Source organism: Sciurus vulgaris (genome assembly GCF_902686455.1).
Source record: "Sciurus vulgaris genome assembly, chromosome: 16".
Taxonomy (NCBI): Eukaryota; Metazoa; Chordata; class Mammalia; order Rodentia; family Sciuridae; genus Sciurus; species Sciurus vulgaris.
The window spans coordinates 7799712-7818338 of record NC_136477.1 but is presented as its reverse complement, the minus strand read 5'-3'; the positions used below and the strand labels follow the sequence as shown (position 1 = coordinate 7818338).

General features: G+C 38.3%; 1 protein-coding gene across 1 annotated transcript; it reads left to right on the top strand.

Annotated features, from left to right (window-relative positions):
• Positions 1-13529: 13529 nt before the first annotated feature.
• LOC306646117 (olfactory receptor 7G2-like) lies at positions 13530-14468 on the top strand (the record flags this gene model as incomplete). The annotated part of the gene is made up of 1 exon (XM_079114583.1): positions 13530-14468. The coding sequence occupies one exon, from the start codon at positions 13530-13532 to the stop codon at positions 14466-14468; it is 939 nt and encodes a 312-aa protein (XP_078970709.1).
• Between the last annotated feature and the right edge of the window lie 4159 nt (positions 14469-18627).

Genomic DNA, 18627 nt, shown 5'->3' with positions numbered 1-18627 from the left:
TTTGGATTTGGGCTTCCACAGCTGGTGAGTCACAGCGACAGGACTCCTGGCTCACCAGAATACCTTATTTTTTCATCACTACATTTTTCTTAAAGAATGAAACAAAATAATGGCCATGTGCATTTTAAATTAGTGTGAAGCCTGAGTATTACTTTTATTCAACTTGAGATAGTTGTCATATAATTTAAGTTCTTTAAAGTTTTCTTTCTTTGGGTTTCAGAGAAGCAGAAACTGCAGGAGCATTCCTAGCTTCAGCAGACTGTGATGTGGTGCACTCTTAGAGAGTCAAGTTCAGGACAAGGAGACTGAAGGATGTGGAAACAATGACCCAAAGGGAGAAAGGAGGACAGTGACATCTGAACTCTCACAGTTTCCTCTTGTGCAACCGTTTTCCTGACTGCCCAATTGACACATTCTGGTATAATTCAGTCTCTGATGATGAAGTCACACTGAATATTTTGCTATGATGAACCCTCACTAACCCTATAAAAATCAGACCCATTTCCTAGAAACATGCCATTCCCAGCTGAATAAAGCAAGCTTCTCTGATCTTTTGAGGTCTGTCCCTGCTTCCATGAGTTTGCTCATAGACTCTTCATCCAGATCCCACATAAGGGCACACATGCCCCTCCCACAGGAGGGCTTCCTGTGAGGCATGGGGACTGAATTTTCATCATCAATTAACCAGGGAAATGAGGCTGTTCCTGGATAGCTGTTTCCTTATGCAGTCACATTACCACCCATCCTGCACAGTCTCGTTATTCATAAGATTTACACAATTAGATTATCTCAGAGGCTTCAGATCATTTTGAAATATTGGAATTTTATCTGTGAAGATGCCCTCAGTTCTCCAAGGAAAGAAAAATCTACTTCTAGTGCATCAAGTCAGTAAAGAGAATCCTTGTTCATTACAGTGACTTCACAACTAAGTGTGCAGTTTCAGGTTTTGGGGCTTCACTGAGCCCTGCATGGGGTGACCTCCTCTGAAGCCAGAATTGGGGACAGGCAGTTAGTGTAGAAATAGGGGATCTGATCAAATCCAGGAAATGGAGGTCATGAAAGCCATCTGCCTCTGAAAGTTGGAGACTGCCCCTGGAAGAATGGAATGTCAAGGACCTGCAGAGCCCATTGATTACCAAATTTGATTGTCAGGGACTAGAGGCAAGGAGATGCTAATTAGTGTCCCCTGGGCCCTTACCTGCCTGAATCATCTTGGCCCTCCCCTGCCCCATCCCCTTCTCACTTTTTACATCTCACCTGCAAAACCAGGCCTAGTCATGTAGGCAGGAAGGAAGGATAAGGTGAGAGAGAACTGGAGAACAAAAGAGACCTTAACCTATAAAAGATGTAGGGTGCACTAACTTCTGGGGACTTTAGAACATCAGCCATGGCCCCCTTCTCCCTCCTGGGAGAAGTCTGTATTATTACCTTTAAATGAAACCTGCTTAATATGCTTGCCTCGGCATGCTTCTCTAGTGTTCAGTCTTCAACATTCGAGGGAGAAAAATTTGTCGCCGTTAAATGACAGTGTCAGATTTGGTGGTCCCACTGAGATTTGTGCCTAGGTAAGTGAGCTTCTCTCTCCACGCACCCACATCTGTTTGAGGTGCATCTTTCTGTGTCTTTATTTTTGGAGGGTAAAATGGGCACCCGTCGGCTATTTAAACGCAGCCGCCATTCTTCAAGACTCGGGTGAGAGGTTCCTGGCCCAGGCAGTTTCCAAGCACCTGCTCTGTGCAGACCAGGCATGTTGGACTGTGCCAAAACCATTTCCTACTTTTCTCTCCAGGCCCAGAGCACAATTCCCATCAGTACACAGTGTCCCTAGTCCTGATCTACCCAGGCTGCATGGAGGCAGAGGAAGGGTTGGAATAACCGCAGGGTTCTCTGTCCCGGGCTACTCTCAGGTGAACCCCAAATGTTCCTTCTCCAGACTCCCCCTTCTTACCACTCTAAGGGGTAACCAGGGTGGTTGGTAGATGAATGGCACTGAGGGAAAGCGCCAATAACCTTTGCCTCTGTATGGGATGCACAACATTCCTGCATATCCATTCCCTCCTGGATGCTCTCCTTCCCTTGCTGGTCAGACACTAGGAATTCAAACTGTAGGATTAAGACCTGGGATGATTAGCATGAAAATGCCCAGGTTCCCTTTGTTCGCATAGTCTATTTAGAGTCTCCCCATTACTGTTCCTGTGCTTAAATGTGCTCACTGTGTTCTCTTTAAGCTGCAAGAGGGAGGCATTTAAAATCAACCTAGGCCTAAGAACCAAGATATCTATCCCTCACCCTCCAGAGATTCTTTAGTCTACAGGGCAAAAACATAGGCAAAAGGCACACTTTTTACTTTTGTCATCATTTTTTTTTTTCACAGTTAGGAGTTTATAGTGGCAGGGAGGAAAGCAGTAAGGCCCTTAAGTCTGAAACCTCCCAGGGTCTGTAGGACAGTGCAAACTAGGACCCTAGCACTTTGCCTAAGAAGGCCAGAAATAACTTTGGCAATGCCAGGTAGTGAGAGACGGGTTTTCTGGACCATAAGAAAGCTCAGTTAGGGAAATTTCCCTAATACTTCTAAATCAGAAGGGAGCTTCTCTCTCAACAGTATTGCCATGTTCACCACTATCCTGCATACTGCTAAATTACAAATGATCATGAAAAGTGACTTTCATATATTACCATGCTTTGTGGGGGCATCCGGAATTCCATCCAGTGCTTGACAAAGATCCTCTGGAGCATGTTTGCAAAGGCTCATCCTAAAGGGAATTGCTGGATATTTTGCTCTGGAGCATGGTGTTTTTTCTGCTGTGTTTTTCTGATAATATATTACTCATTTCAGTCTGAACGGATTGCTTAAGGGGACAAGGGGAATAAAACAAAAATTCCAGAAAATATTACCTACAATCTGAAAGACAATGGGTCTTTACCACTAACAAGTCAAAAACAATTTTGCAACCATGCAATGAGTCCCTGAAACCTTCTGGAGAAAATAGATATAGATCTGCCTTTGTCTCCAACAGGCTGCTTAAATCCTAAGATCGTTTTGTTTATGTGTGGTGGTGGGGTAAGAGAATAAGGTTTCACAACATTCCTTCCTTCCTACAAAGAATAGGTCACCCCTATAATAAATGTTGGTGCACAATGACCTGTTCTGGAAAAAAAGAGCTGCATAAGACAATGTAATCTATTCAGTAAAAAATCTTGGCCACAAGAACCACTGAGACCACTGCCCTCCTGTAGCCCTTAACTCAGCAATTTAGATATTAACCAGAAGGATCTAGTAGAGATGGTCACATGAGATTACTGTCTATCGCTTTAACCGCGAGAGTAATAAGAATAGTCTTAGGTCAAATAGAGTTTATAAATTAAGGAAATAATCATTGTATTAGCTCATTGAGGTAGTTAGATATTCTTAAAACAATTGTGATTAGGTAAGGATAATCTGTAAGGTTACTGTTTTCTGCCTATGCTTTGGAAACTTCTTTAATTTCATTAACCACAAGACTGCCATTATAGCCTGAAGAATAATGTATATAAACCCAGCCTTCCCCAGAATAAAGTGGGAGTGATTGCACCAGAACTAGAGTCTGTGTCTTTCATTCTCCCTCCATCGCTGATGCTGTCTCTCTGCGCCCCATTTACCTGTGTGGAACCCATGGACTCCTGCTAGGCCTGGACCCCGGCAATGCTTGCCATCAATATCTACCATGAGAGGAGAAATCCTTGAGGAATCACCTACTAACGGAGGAAAATCAAGGGACCCTCCCAACTTAAGACAGACAAAAATAAATTTAGGGAGGTTTTTGGAGGATCCTAATAAATATTGAGATGTTTCAAAACTTAAGTCACCTGAAAAATTATGCTATTAACCATCTAGAGCACCGGCAGTTCCCAGAAACCATCCTAACTGGGATTCCAATAATGAGTAGGAGGCCTAAAAATCTATTATGAGGCCTTCAGGAAAGTCCTGCTATTTTCATGGAGAGACATTGGAAGGCAATAAGAAAACACACCACTCTGAATCCTGAATCCATAGAGGGCCACCTACTTTAAAGTATAAATTTATCATTCAACCAGCCCCAAACATTTAGAGGAAATTACAACAATTGGCACGAGGGCCTGATCAGATCTTCTCCAGCTTGCATCTTCCATTTTTCATAGAGATCAAAAAGAAAGAAAAGGGAGCATAAAGACAAAAAAAAAAAAAAAAAAAAAGATCTTATTAAAGATCATTTAAATTGATAGAAACTTTTAATGCCTTGCAAAAGCCCATGCAATTCACCCATTTTAGGAGGTAAAAAGCAAACTGTCTAGTCCAAAACCTTAGAAAAATTAAGCAGTAATTACCCCACCCTGTAGTTCTTACTCTGTTATCTGAAATTCCAGCTGCTGTTTGGTTTACTAAGTTAGATTTAAAAGATGGCTTTTCCTGTATACACTACACTCTGAATAGCAATTTCTGTTTGCCTTTGGGAACCAGATAATGTATCTCAACTAACATAGACAGTGTTGCCTCAGGATTTAGAGATGGCCCTCACCTGTTCCCCTCACCTGTTCTGGACAAACCCTAGCTAAGGACTTAACAAAATTCAGAGATGTCTGTTTCTGCTAAAACCTGTTAGCTCCTTCCAGATCTCAGTCAAGGCTTACATTGAAATGTAAATAGAGGAAGCCTGAAGACTCAGGAGACCAGTCTCAAACCCAAGACAAAAAAAGTAAAAAGAGTCTTACCTAATCTCCAGCAAAAGTAAATTTTATGGTACTTTACTAATTAATGGCCGTATCATTTTTCCAGGACTCTATATATTTTTTAATTTAAAATTTTTTTTTGAGCTCATGATTTTTTTTATCGTTCTATTTTTTATTCAACTAGAGTTTTTAAACAGCTTTTACATTGCAATGGAGATTCACCTGTAAAGTTATAAGTCCTTTGATTTTGTGTTATTTGTATGTCATGCTGTCTGACGTCATGTTTTGTCTGTATCAAAATTGAACACTTCTATAATTAAAATAAAAAAATGGATCCAGATACTTTTAATTCACATGATTTAAAAAGGTTAAATTTAAATTTGATAAACTAATAAAAAGTAAAATGTCTTTAAAAATAATTCACAAGTCTCTAGATAGTCAAACTAATAAAATGTTGATGTTAATAAAAATTCTAATATCAATTGTTTCTAGGAATTTTCTTCAACAGGAAAGAGATGGCAAATACTGTTCAGGACACTTGTCTGATATCTTGGTTTTTACAAAAATAAGTAAATTAGAGTTAACATGTATGAGATTACTCAAATGTATTTGTAGAGACATCTGATTAATTTACAAAGTTAAAATGCTAATCCTTAAATAATATCGTGTACTCTTAACTCCTTAAATTCCATGGGGTAAAAAACGTTATTGGTGTTTCATAGGTTGGTAAATAAAAAGGGTTTAAAATTTCTTTGTGTCATCACTAAACTAAAAACAAGATTACTAAGAGTTATGTCCCAACAGGTACAATTCTATATACAAAGGGTTCCAAATGTTTCAACTGTGTTTCAACTAGGGTACTATAAATAACAAAATATTTAATCTTATTAAAATGGAGTAATTTATCTAAGTTCAGTAATTTCTTAAGAGTTGTCTCAGAATGTGAAAAAAAAAAGGGGGTCAACAGATAGGAAAGAGAAAATAAAAGGTTCTAGATATGGAAATATATTTAGTGAAGAACAAAATCTGGGGAAGAAAGATTTTATGTAACAAAATACATGAGCATCTAAGTAAGTGCTAAGAAAGTCTGTGTAAGCAAAGGGCAAATTTCAACAAGTTTGCATGTAACTAAGTTGGTTACATGTATGTGAGACAGTCAGTTAAAGCTATTTAAGGTTTTTCCTAAGGTCAAATACTATTGTACTGATATAAACCAAAGTTTAACCTATATGTTAAAATGACAAGGATTTCTTAGAAACACTAATTTACTCTTGATTTTGTGTCTATTAAGTTTTATTCTTTAGAACAAATAGTCTTAAAAATTGGGGTTTATACAATTATGGTTAAACAACTGTTAGAGTATTGTACTATGTTACAAAGTCTAAATTTTTCTTTAAAAAAACTGAATTTGGTAATATAAAATTGTCAAGGTAATTGTAAAATGGTCACTCTTTGTATATTAAATGTGTTCATATTTTCCAGGTATACAAGTTTTTAAAGCAGGAAATTTATCAAGCTGCTATTTTCCAAACTAAACTTGTCTGTAATGGTAATTTTAAACTTATAAAGAGTAAATTTTATTGGGAATTTATTTCTGTCATTTAATATTCTATTATAGGACCTGTTCTCAATAGGGTATATGTAAAATTTGTTACTTTTTACACTGAGATGAAATATTTTAAATGTAAATGTTTTTCTAAAAGTTAATGAGAGCCTGATTTGTTTAACAACAAAAGGTTAATATAATGAAACATAAAAGCATTCTGCCACTTTGCCACACATAAGGAAAATTAAAGACTCTCTCAGTCTTTCTTTAATTCATGTTTTTGATATAATGTTAAATTGTGTTAACTAATGTTCATATAGACTCAGGAATCAATATATGTAAACTTCTTAAAATGATATTTAAGAAAGAAGCAAATATCACCATCAGAATTTGAACACTTCGGGCTGGGGAGATAGCTCAGCTGGTAGAGTACATGCCTTGCAAGCACAAGGCCTTGAGTTTGATCCCCAGAACCGCCAAAAAAAAAAAAAAAAAAAAAAAACCAAAACCAAAAACAAACAAACAAAAAAAGAATTTGAATTTGAACTCTTCACTTAAGATTTGTAAAGAGCCACATCTTATCTGAGATATAGCTTTGCCTCCCACCTTACTGAATGTTAGAGTGGCTACAAAATAAGTCAAACTCCAGCTTCTTTAAAGTTATATTCAAAAAATTGGTTCTTGTTTTAAAATTACTATGATCTAAAACAGGGGATAAATGTATAGCTCAGCCAAATTGAATAGAGCTATTATACAAACTAAATATATTTTTACTCTTGCTAATTTCATTTTGTAAAACAGTTATCTGTTACTGTTTTGCAGAAGTAGCTGCTTCAAGAACACACAAACTAGGTAATTAATGACAATAAGCCAGGCCATCACCTATAGAACGGAGAGTGGTAACTTCCAGTACTAATACAGACTCCAGTTAAATAAAAAATAACTGTAAAGTTATAGACATTGAAATTAAATCCCAGTACTCTTACTTTATGACTGGTGAGGCTTGCCAGATGGTTAAAATCAAACTTAGAAATTGAGATTAAATACAGAGGCCAAGATAGACTGGTATTTTGATCTTGTCCTCAGTCAGCTTGAATCCAGGGAACAAGAGGACTTCTCTAAGGAGCTTTGCAACTCTGTGTGGGTCACACAACCTCCTGATCAACATTGATGAGACCACAGGAGGATGAAAAGCCAATCAGTGCACCTGCTGCAGAGGAGAGTCATGGAAAAAGGGACACATCCCTTGATGATTCCAAGGGAAGCTACCTCATTGAGGAGACCCTGTCTAACAAATGACACTGATGGAGCTAAGAAGATGCTCTTCCCAAGTTCTGTACAAGTGTCCCCTGTGGGAACTCGGTGACTCTTTAACAGACAGGAACAGGTTAATTTGACCAGCTTGATCTTAGACACCTAGCAAAACAGTTAAAACCAAAATATAGCCATTCTTGGACATTTAAAAGAAATAATAGTTAAATATAATTTAAGATGTACACTTGTGTTAGCCCACTAGAATAAAGACTAAAAGTAACAAAAGAGATTCTTAGGCAAATGTGCCTGATAACTATTAAGAGAAACTGCCAGAGTCGGAAGTTTTTAGTCAGTTTAGGGCCTACAGACACAGGTAGGCTTAATCTGTTTGCTAGTATGATTATCTAGCCCTAAGTAACAGAACAGAGCCCTAAGTACTAAACACAGGTTATATTAATAAAGGGATATAGTACAAAAAGCAGATGACATTAGTAGCTTAAATATATTTTCTGGGGACATCAATGACATTAAAAGTTAAATGTTGTGTTTACATTCCTGATAACTGGACAAAGTTAAAGTTACCATATAAAGGTCTTGTCCTCTCGAGCCTTTGTTAGGCCTTTTATGGGAAAAATATCTCAGTTTTTCCAACTCCTGGTGAGAGATTGACTTCTGCCATCTTCACAATATTCATTGGCATGTTCCAGATTCTGAAACATTTACCTTGTACTAATCTCATTTCAGTACTCATGTCTTTTTGTTCTTCTCTTATAGAAGCACCCACCCCCAGATGACTTAACAACCTACTCTTCCCCAACCAGGCTTCTACCTTGGACCTCTCAATTGACCCAATTTTTAAAAGGGAACTCCAAACTGCTTCCCCTCCTTGCCTCCTTCCAGCTCCAAAGCAGCCAGAGTGGTCATCACCCCCTTTCCTTACAGTAGTAAGGAGTTCCTAAAGCAAAAGGGAAAATGAAGCCAGAACTGGGGAAAGGCAGTTAGTGTAGAAATAGGGGATTCAGTCAAATCCAGGAAATGGAGGTCATGAAAGCCATCTGCCTCTGGAAGTTGGAGACTGTCCCTGGAAGAATCAAATGTCAAGGACCTGCAGAGCCCATTGATTACCAAATTTACCCTCCCTTGTCAGGGACTACAGGCAAGGAGATGCTAATTAATGCCCCCATGACCCATACCTGCCTGAATCACCTTGGCCCTCCCCCTGCCCCATCCGCTTTTCACTTTTTACATCTCACCTGCAAAACTAGGCTTAGTCGTGTAGGCAGGAAGGAATGATAAGAGGGGAGAGAACTGGAGAACAAAAGAGACCTTAACTAAAAAAGATGTAGGATCCACTCACTTCTTGGGAGTTTAGAACATCAGCCATGTCCCCCTTCTCCCTCCTGGGAGAAGACTATATTATTTCCTTTAAATAAAATCTGTTTAATATGCTTGCCTTGGTGTGCTTATCTTGTGTTCAATCTTCAAAAATAGAGGGAGCAGAACTTGTCACCAGTGAACGGCAGTATCACTCCCAGGAAGTCAGCTCCTCAACAGTCCCAGGTGGTTGCAATAGATGCAGATGCTGTGCCTGGACAGGGGGCCAGAGGCAGAAAGCTGAGTTCCTGTCCTTCTGTGCTTTGGTGACAGCCCTCTCTGTGCTCTCTTTGCAATGTTAATCTGTCAAAGTTAAACCCATAGTCTGAGTTTCCTAATATGAACAAAAATGGTTGGTGTAACATGTGGTCCATTTTATGTTCTGAACACAGCCCTTGCTGCTTTGCCACTTCATGTTATATTTTAAAGAAACATGTTTCTTTCTCTTCTTCCTCTCTCCCTGCTTCTCCCTAATCTTCCCCCCTCCCTAAACTCAGGGGAAACAGGGTTACCTTTCTTCCCCATCCTAGGCAGGCTGAGCATTTCCCATCAAGGGAACAAAGTAATCCAGAGTTTGGGGATGGCACCAGAAGATCTCAGAAATGTCTGCCTCCCAAATTAAGAAGTGAATCACAACTCCAGACAGGGAACACTGGAATGCAGCCTTTGAGTCACCACTTAAACAGCCCCCTGTTCCTGCTGATGGAGAGAATCACAGCCTTTGGGACAGGAGGCCCCTGGGTTTCTTCTTCATGAGCAAAGCAATAAACCTTTTTCCTTTCTCTCAAAACCATGTCCTCATTACTGGATTGGTATCAGGGACAAGGATTGAGCTTTTGGCAACAACAGCATCCCATCAAACTAAATGCATGGGGAAATTGGCAGGATAAACAGCTTTATCCTGGAAAGAAAAGAAACACAAAAAAACAAAACATAAATTAAAGTCAACCTGTGGTTTAGTGGCAGGCTCTGCAATGGGATCCTCCAGGGTCTCCTCCATTGAATATCAATATGCCTAGTGCAAGAAGAGGCTCTGTGGATAATGGGTAGTGGGGAACCCATTGAAAGTTGAGGGCAAGTTTACTCAGAGTTGAAATTCTAACAGGTGTAATTCTATATGCAAAGTGTGAAACAAAATGTGGCTGCATTTAGGTTAAAATACCATAAAAATCATCAAATATTTCATCTTACTCAAAAGGAATAATTTGCCTTAATTCAAAATTTTCATAAGGATCATTTCCAAATGGGAATTTAAGACAAGGACTAAAACAAAAAAAGAGATATTAGAAAGTTACAGTGTGGAAGGGTGGTCCAATAATGGCTAAAACATTATTTTTGGAGAAAAGTAATAATCTTTGGTGTTCTGTAAACATAATAAGCAGAAATGAATTGCATATCATGCCATAGAGAAATCTGAATGTCATCACCACAACAAATGATAAAACTTGGAAGAGATGCATGTGCTAATGACCCTGACTTGATCTCTACCCAATGGACCCAGGAATCGGAACTACACTGTATTCTTCCTAAATACGTACACATATAGGTCTTTCAAACACAAATAAACGAATGAACACTTGTGAAAAACAAAGCTCTACAACTTTCCTTGGCAACCAATATCCTCTAGGACTCTGGAAAGAAGAAGGAAGAACATTCTTGGTTGTGGAGATAAATCCAAAGAGACCTTTGGCTTCATCCCACTCAATATATCATGTTAGCATTGTTTTGGGGAAGCAGAAGCATTTTACCTTATTTTTCATGTACTGTTGTGGTTGATAGAGAAGTTGATCTTATTTTATGATCCCATTGATGACTTTCTATACACCTTTTATTTCTCTTTTAAAAAGTGAATGAGTTTAGGGCCTGGGGATATAACTCAGATGGTAGAGTGCTTCCCTGACATGCACAAGGTCCTGAGTTCAATCCACAGCACTGCAAAAAAAAAAAAAAATATGGATGGGTTTATAGAAGAGAGATGAGTGCAGAGAGAAAGGGGGTTGGGGGGAGGGAGGAAGAATGTTGTAAGAATGGAAAAGTTGAACTAAACCTACCAAACTCTCCTGTGTACATCTACCAATTCTCCTTTATTTATGTATCTATGATGCATTAGTTAAAAACCTATAAGAACAGAAGAAGAGTGAAAGGGAGCAAAGAGAACAGGAATAGGGAGGTGAAGGGGAATGTTATTTATTTATTTATTTTTATTTATTTTTCTGTTTTTTTTTAATTGTTCTTTCTAGATATCCATGACAGTAGAGTTTTTCTTGACATATTATATACACGTAGAGTATAACTTATTCTAATTAGGATCCCATTCTTGTGGTTGTACATGATATGGAGTTTCACTGGTCATGTGTTCAAACACAAACATAGGAAAGTGATGTTCAATTAGTTCTACTGTCTTTACTATACCCATCCCCCTCCAGTCCCCTTTGTCTAATCCACTTATCTATTCTCATCCCACTCCTGCATTGTGTGTTAGCATCCACATGTCAGACAGAACATTTGGCCTTTGGTTTTCTGGGATTGGCTTATTTCACTTAGTGTGACAGTCTCCAGTTCTATCCATTTACCATAAAATGCCATAAGTTCATTCTTCTTTAAGGCTTAGTAATATTTTAGTGGATATATGTACCACATTTTCTTTGTGCATTCATCTGTTGAAGGGCATCTAGTTGGTTATGTAGAGGGAAATGAGAAGGGAGAGGGGGCAGGGGTATGAAAGAGGTGGAATGAGACAGACATCATTACCCTAAGTAACTGAATGATTACACAAATCGTGTGAATCTACATAGTGTACAACCATAGAAATGAAAATTTGGACCCCATTTGTGTACAAAGAATCAAAATGTAGTCTGTGAAAATACAAAAAAAGGAGAAAATTTAAAAGAGCAAATTAAAAAATGAAAGAAAGAAAGGACACTTGGAATGGAGCCACCATTTGACCCAGTTGTCCCCTCCTTAGTTTATACATAAAGGACTTAAAATCAGTATTCTACAGTGAAACAGTCACATCAATGCTTATAGCAACTCAATTCATAATAGGTAAAGGGAAATTTTAAAAAATGAATTTGTTTAAGATGGTGAGAAAGACATCACAATGTCATTTTGTCATGAACTTCAAATATTGACAATTTCAAATCGTGACAATTACTCAATCCTACAGAATGGGTTAACATGGTGTAAAATGTGTTGAAAGCACAGGAGATGCTGACATCCTTAATTACAAAGATTTAAAATGAACAATAACATTGGTTGAGGACCATGTCTACCTACTAAGTAATGGTTGAAATCTGACCAAACATGCTGAGCACATGGACGTGCCTCAATTGTACCACCTTTTGATGGCTTTGGAATTGAATTATCTCCTGGATTAAAAATGAAGAATCATGATTTCTACTCAAAATCTCCATTTCTAAAGAGTATTACTGAGACTATTATACCAATATTGCAAAAAATACTTATGAAATTCTAACCTGGGATTTATGGTTCTGTCTTTATTTTTACAGTCAACACTGGTCAAACAAACTGATTAGTCTTTTGTGCAAGCAAACAAAAAAATAATACTATCCAGTGTACAACATGTGATACAGGAAAAGATACTTGTATGTATTTTCATCATATCTTAGTTGATATTAGCAATTACATTCTTTATCTCCACATATAGAAGGCATATTTTCATATCTATAGTAGGAGTCAGTATTTCTGACATTAGTAATTATATAGATTCCTTTGTTTATAATTTAAAAGGAATAATGGGATTTGTTGAGATGCACGGAGCACCATGACCATGAAATGCAGATGAACGTGAAGGATGTGGAGAACCAAATTGTGCACATGTTGTCTCCAAGGTCAGGGACTGAGCCATCCTGAATTACTCTCTTCTATGCCTTTCATCTTTAAAGTTATACACTCCTGGGATCTGAATGACAGTCAAGCAACTGGTCTAATGAGGAGCTGTGGAAATTGAGCCCCAGGGAAACAGACAATATAGGAATCATCCTGTGAACCACTCACTCAGCAGCTCATATCAGTCAGAACACAACACTGGGGCCTCTTACCAGAGATGATTCCTCCTGAAGAGGAGCCTGCTGCCTCATTGAGCCTGTCTACATTTCCTGAGGACAGTCCTTCCATCTTCAATATCCAGGTGAGATGTTGAAGTCATTCCTCTTGAAGTCAACCAGGCAACAGAGTCCCTCAGCAAATTCTTTGTACTTGAGGGCAAGGATGTCACTAGAATTTCATCCTGAGAAGAAATGAAGGAAATAAGTAAAAAGGGAGAGGGAAACAATTAACCCATGACTTTCCTATCAGCTGTCTGTCATCCTCTGGACACATTCCCATACATTTGTACCTACATGCATGAAGTTACCATTTTGTTGGTCTTAAACGTTTTTGTGCTATAATGATACTGGTTATAAAATGTTCTGAAATTTATTTGAATACTTGAAGGCATGTTTCAGAGGGAACTTTGTGAGTGTCTTAGATGGTAGGGCTGCCATAATCAAGTACCATAAATTAGGTGGCATCACAACAGAATCTTACTTTCTTACAGTTCTCAAGTTTGGAATTCCTAAGAAGTCCTCAGGTGTGGTTATCCAACAGCTGTACTGCTGTAGACTGAACATTTCCTCTTCACCCAATGTATGTGAGATTCCTTAACAACATGGAAAGAAGAAACCAAACAGCTGTTTCAGAATTCCTTCTCCTGGGACTGACAGATGACCCAGCATTGCAGCCCCTCATCTTCAGCCTGTTCCTGACCATGTACTTGGTCACCATCCTGGGAAACCTGCTCATCATTCTGGCCATTAGCTCTGACTTCCATCTCCGCATGCCCATGTATTTCTTCCTCTCTAATCTATCCTTTAATGACATCTGTTTCAGCTCAACTACAATTCCAAAGATGCTGGTCAACATCCTAACAGAAGTTCAAAGCTCCACATACACAGCCTGCCTCTCCCAGGTCTGCTTTGTCTTCATTTTTGGTGGTTTAGAAAATTGCCTCCTTGCAGTGATGGCCTATGACCGCTATGTGGCCATTTGTTACCCCCTGAGGTACACAATCATCATGAATCCCCGACTGTGCGTCCTGTTAGTTCTGATCTCTGTGCTCCTCAGCACAGTGGATGCCCTCCTCCACACTCTGATGGCACTGCGTCTGTCCTTCTGCACAAACCCAGAGATTCCCCACTTCTTCTGTGAACTTGCTCAGATCATAAAAGTGGCCTGTTCTGATACCCTCATCAATAACCTGCTGGTATATTTGGTGATGGATATATTTGCTGCTGTTCCTCTCTGTGGAATCATCTTCTCTTACATTTGCATTGTCTCCTCTGTCTTGAAAATACCCTCATCAGAAGGAAAGTATAAAGCCTTTTCCACTTGTGGGTCTCACCTTTTGGTTGTTATCTTGTACTATGGGACAGGTTTTGGGGTGTACATTAGCTCTGAAGTGACTGATTCCCCCAGGAAGACGGCAGTGGCTTCAGTGATGTACTCTGTGGTCCCTCAGATGCTGAATCCCTTTATCTACAGCCTGAGGAACAGGGACATGAAGGAAGCTTTGAGGAACCTCATAGATAGAACAACTTGTCCTCTATAATGGGTGAACATTTTCTTTGGAATTGTTTCTAATATACATAAAGGAATAGAATTACTAGTGACCCAGAATGCCTGGGACTTCCATCACAGCTTTTTCCTAAAATGCCTAAGCAGTGTAATGAGCATATGCTTTGAACTTTGTTCAAATCTGGACATTATTTCATGAATACCTCTGTGAAGGTTTATACATGATTTCAAAGAGCTAAACACAATGCCTTTTTTCAGGTCCAACAGGATTCATCTGAAGCAAATGTATTGCAGTACATTCTCACAAGGAGGTAGGTTGAGAAGGCAGACACATCACGGAAAGTATTGAAACAAAATTATGTTTGTATACGTAGAAATTTCCACCTGTTCTATGACTGGGACTTTGTTCATTTCATCTTAGACTTGATCCTACTGTGGGGTAAATTGCAAAAGCCTGAGTATCCATGCCCTGTGAAGCAATGCCTGCAAACTGTTACTGTTAATCCATCCCCACCATCCTAGGGTCATTATCTATAAGGTTCATAATTGGATGACGTCAGTGGTTTCAGAAGATTCTGTGATTCTTTGAACCTGATCAGTGAAGAAACCTTCCATCCTAATCAGAAGAAGACACACCAACGTCAATACACTCAAACAATAAAGGGGGGTACATTTCATCACATGGAGGCAGGGAATGTGCTCAAACAGAGAGCAGGGCTTCCTTCAGTTCTCCATGAGTTGGATCAGCCAGGACTCATTCTCCTGCAGGTCACCAAGTGACTGAAGAAAATGCAGATGTCAGGTGTCACATCCTGAGTGCCTTTCCTGTGCCTATGGACATTTACCATCTCTCTGGATCACACTGGCTGCATCTCTGGAGTGGACTGAACAGTGGCCTTTAACATGTGTCCAGTCCTGTCCCACTGACTGGTGGTTATCATATAGATCCATGGGTCATTGTTACTTGTTTGGGAAAGAGTATGTGCAGAGGAGGAGATTGTCTGTGGGAGCCATAAATGTCAGCATTGTCACCATAAGGCAGACAAAAGAGTAGAGGGTATTGGGGGAGGAGGAAAGAAGGCATTTTAGCCTTGGACACCGATTTCCGATTGATTTTTGTGGTATTTAATGGCCAGAACTTTTATCATGTTTTCCTACATAATTTCCATTTTCATAGTACATTAATTTATTTTTGTCACCCTGGAGATATCACTGTACAATATACTACATAAATGTGCTTCTTTTTGACCTTGGGTAATTCAAGGTTAATGAGTGAATTACTCATCTCTTTGCTATTCTCATCATTGCCTCAGAGTCTTGTGCTGTGCTCAGAAGTGGTTCATTTCTTTCTTTCTCTCTCTCTCTCTTTTTCTTTTCTTGTTCATTTTTTGTAAATGCTACATATCATTCATCCTGCCTGGGCACATTAAGAATAATGATGATTTCTAATGTTGATGAAATTTGGATAAACCATTTTTCAGCTACTGTGAATAAAGCTATTTAAATAATTTTTCAGCCTTATGCAAAAATAAATGGTATTTTTATACTGGGTGTGGAATTATGGATTTCATGGAGTAGAGTATTGCATTTTGCTATTTCCAAAGAGTTTTGCTAAGAAATTTAACCACATTACCTTCCTGTTAGATATTGATTCCACATGATCCTCAAAACATTTTCTTTTACACTGACAATCTAATGTGCCTCAAATATTGTTCAACTCATTCACATTGCAGTGTATCAACTCCTATGGGCATTGAGAATCATTCCTTATTTTTGTGCCATTTAATTTTCTTGTGTTATATGAATTTGTGATAGTTCCATAAAGCTACTCACTGATTTTTTTAAAAAAGTATTCATAATGTTTTTATGAATTTGCAATAGTGATCTTTGAAAGTTGCTTGTATTAGTATTTAGTTTTTAGTGCAGGACTTTGGCATGAACTTTATTTATCAATATTTATCTTTGATAATAAGGTGAGGCATTTCACCATGTTCTTCTTGAAGGTAACCAGGTAACTATAGTCCCTTAGCTAATGTTTTTGAAGTTTGAACTCAAACATCCTGAATTCAAATCTCTATGAGTTTTCATATCCTATATGAAGAAATCCTTTCAAGACCTCTCATCTTTCTTTGGGTTTTGTTTCATTCTCTTCTGCATTGACAGCTAATCTCCTTATGAAGTTTAATTATACTCACAGTACCTAATTCTCCTGCATGTGTCTGAGTTCAATCCAATCCTGCTTCAGTCTGGTTACACATTCTGCAGATTCACAGTTGCTCACCTATCAACAGTAAGGTCTTGACTCCTAAATACAGAATGGTAACTTCCTGCTTGCTGATATCGAGGCCACAAATCCACCCACAAAGCCAGCAGTGATCTTAGACAAATTCTTCCTTGAAGGTTTATCTGAAACTTTCAGATATTCTAAGTCCATAGCCATTAGTCTAGACAGTTCTCAGTTCTTGAGTTCACCCACATACCTCTAGTAATGAAGCTCTATGCAGGAGAATTAAAATAGATCCCTTAACATCACCAGCTACATACATCAATGCAGAATGCATTCAAGATTTAATACAGGGTTCATTGATATAGAAGAAAACACAGGGAAATTGCTTCAGCACATTAGCCTGTGCAATGATTTTGAAATTACCCCAAGACAGAGTTTGCAAAAAATAATGATGGATAAGTTGTACTACATCAAGCGTAAAAGCTTTGTACACCAAAGAAAGAAATAAACAGAGCCTAGAGACAAACTACAGAATTGAAGGAGATATTTACAAACTATAGACCTGAGAAAGTTAATATTCACAATAAATAAAGAACACACATAACTGAATAACAAATTGTAAGTCACCCCAATTAAAGAGTAAGTCTAAAGATCTGAACAGATATTTCTCAAAAGAAGACATACAAATATAAAACACAGAAAAAAATACTCAGTATCATGAAGCACAAGGAAACGCAAATTAAAACCACATGAGATACCCTATCACCTCAGTGAGGATAGCCATTATGAAAAAGACAAAAGATAACATGTCAAGTGTTGTAGAATGTATACAGGATGGCCTAGTGGAGCAAGGTGGCAATCCCTAGTCTCTCAACAGCACTGAAAGGAAGCTTTGAAGGAGCTGCTGCTGGAGAGAAATTTATTACAAGATTGCACCTGGATTAGAAGTTCATCAGTAGGACAGCTTCTCCTCCATGTTGTCATGTTCTTTGGACTTTGTTTCTACAGTACACCAAAACAACAGGATTGTTGGTAAGCCAGAATGCCTATTTTGCTGTCACTATGTCTTTCTAAATTTGCTAAATGACAAAATGACCAGGTTTATTGAATTTGATTTTAATCCTGATAATTTTTTGTCTCTGTGAGTTTCATACATGAGTTTTGTTGTTGTTGTTGCTGTGGTTGTTGTAAGGACTAAATCCAAGGACACTCATCACAAAGCAACATCTCCAGTCCTATTTATTATTTACTTATTTATTTCATTTAAGGAAGAATCTCAATAAATGACTTAGAACCTTTCTATGTTGTTGAGGTTGGCCTTGAACTCACAATCCTCCTGCTCCCAAGTCACAGGAATTACAGGCATGTGCCCCCATGCCCAGCTTCACCATGATTTCAACGATTTAAACACAATATTTTTCTCAGTGCCCACAGAATCAGTGTGAAAGAAATGTTTTATGGTGCATACTCAGAAGAAAGCAAGTTGAAAAGGCAGAAAGGGCAGTTATAATATTTAAACAAAACCACAGTCACATATAGAAAAGATTCCCCCTGTTCCTGCAGTTGGGATCATGTGAATGACATCCTAGACTTAACCCTATTGTGAGGAAAAATATGCAAAAGTCTGAGTATTCATATTCTGTGTAACAATGACTGGGACCTGCTACTCTCATTCATATCCTTCAAGACAGTAGTAGCATTCACCATACTTAGGGTCATTACTTATAAAATTTTCATAATTAGATAATGTCAATGGTTTGAGATGATTCTGTAAATGGGATGGACTCAAACTAAAAAGTTTCTTTCCAGCAAAAGAAAGAATCAATAATATTAAGAAAGAGCCTATGGATAGGGAGAAAATCTTTACCACATGCACCCCAGATAAAGCATTAATCTCTAGGATATATAAAGAACTCAAAAAACTGAACATCAATAAAACAAACAACCCAATCAATAAATGAGCTAA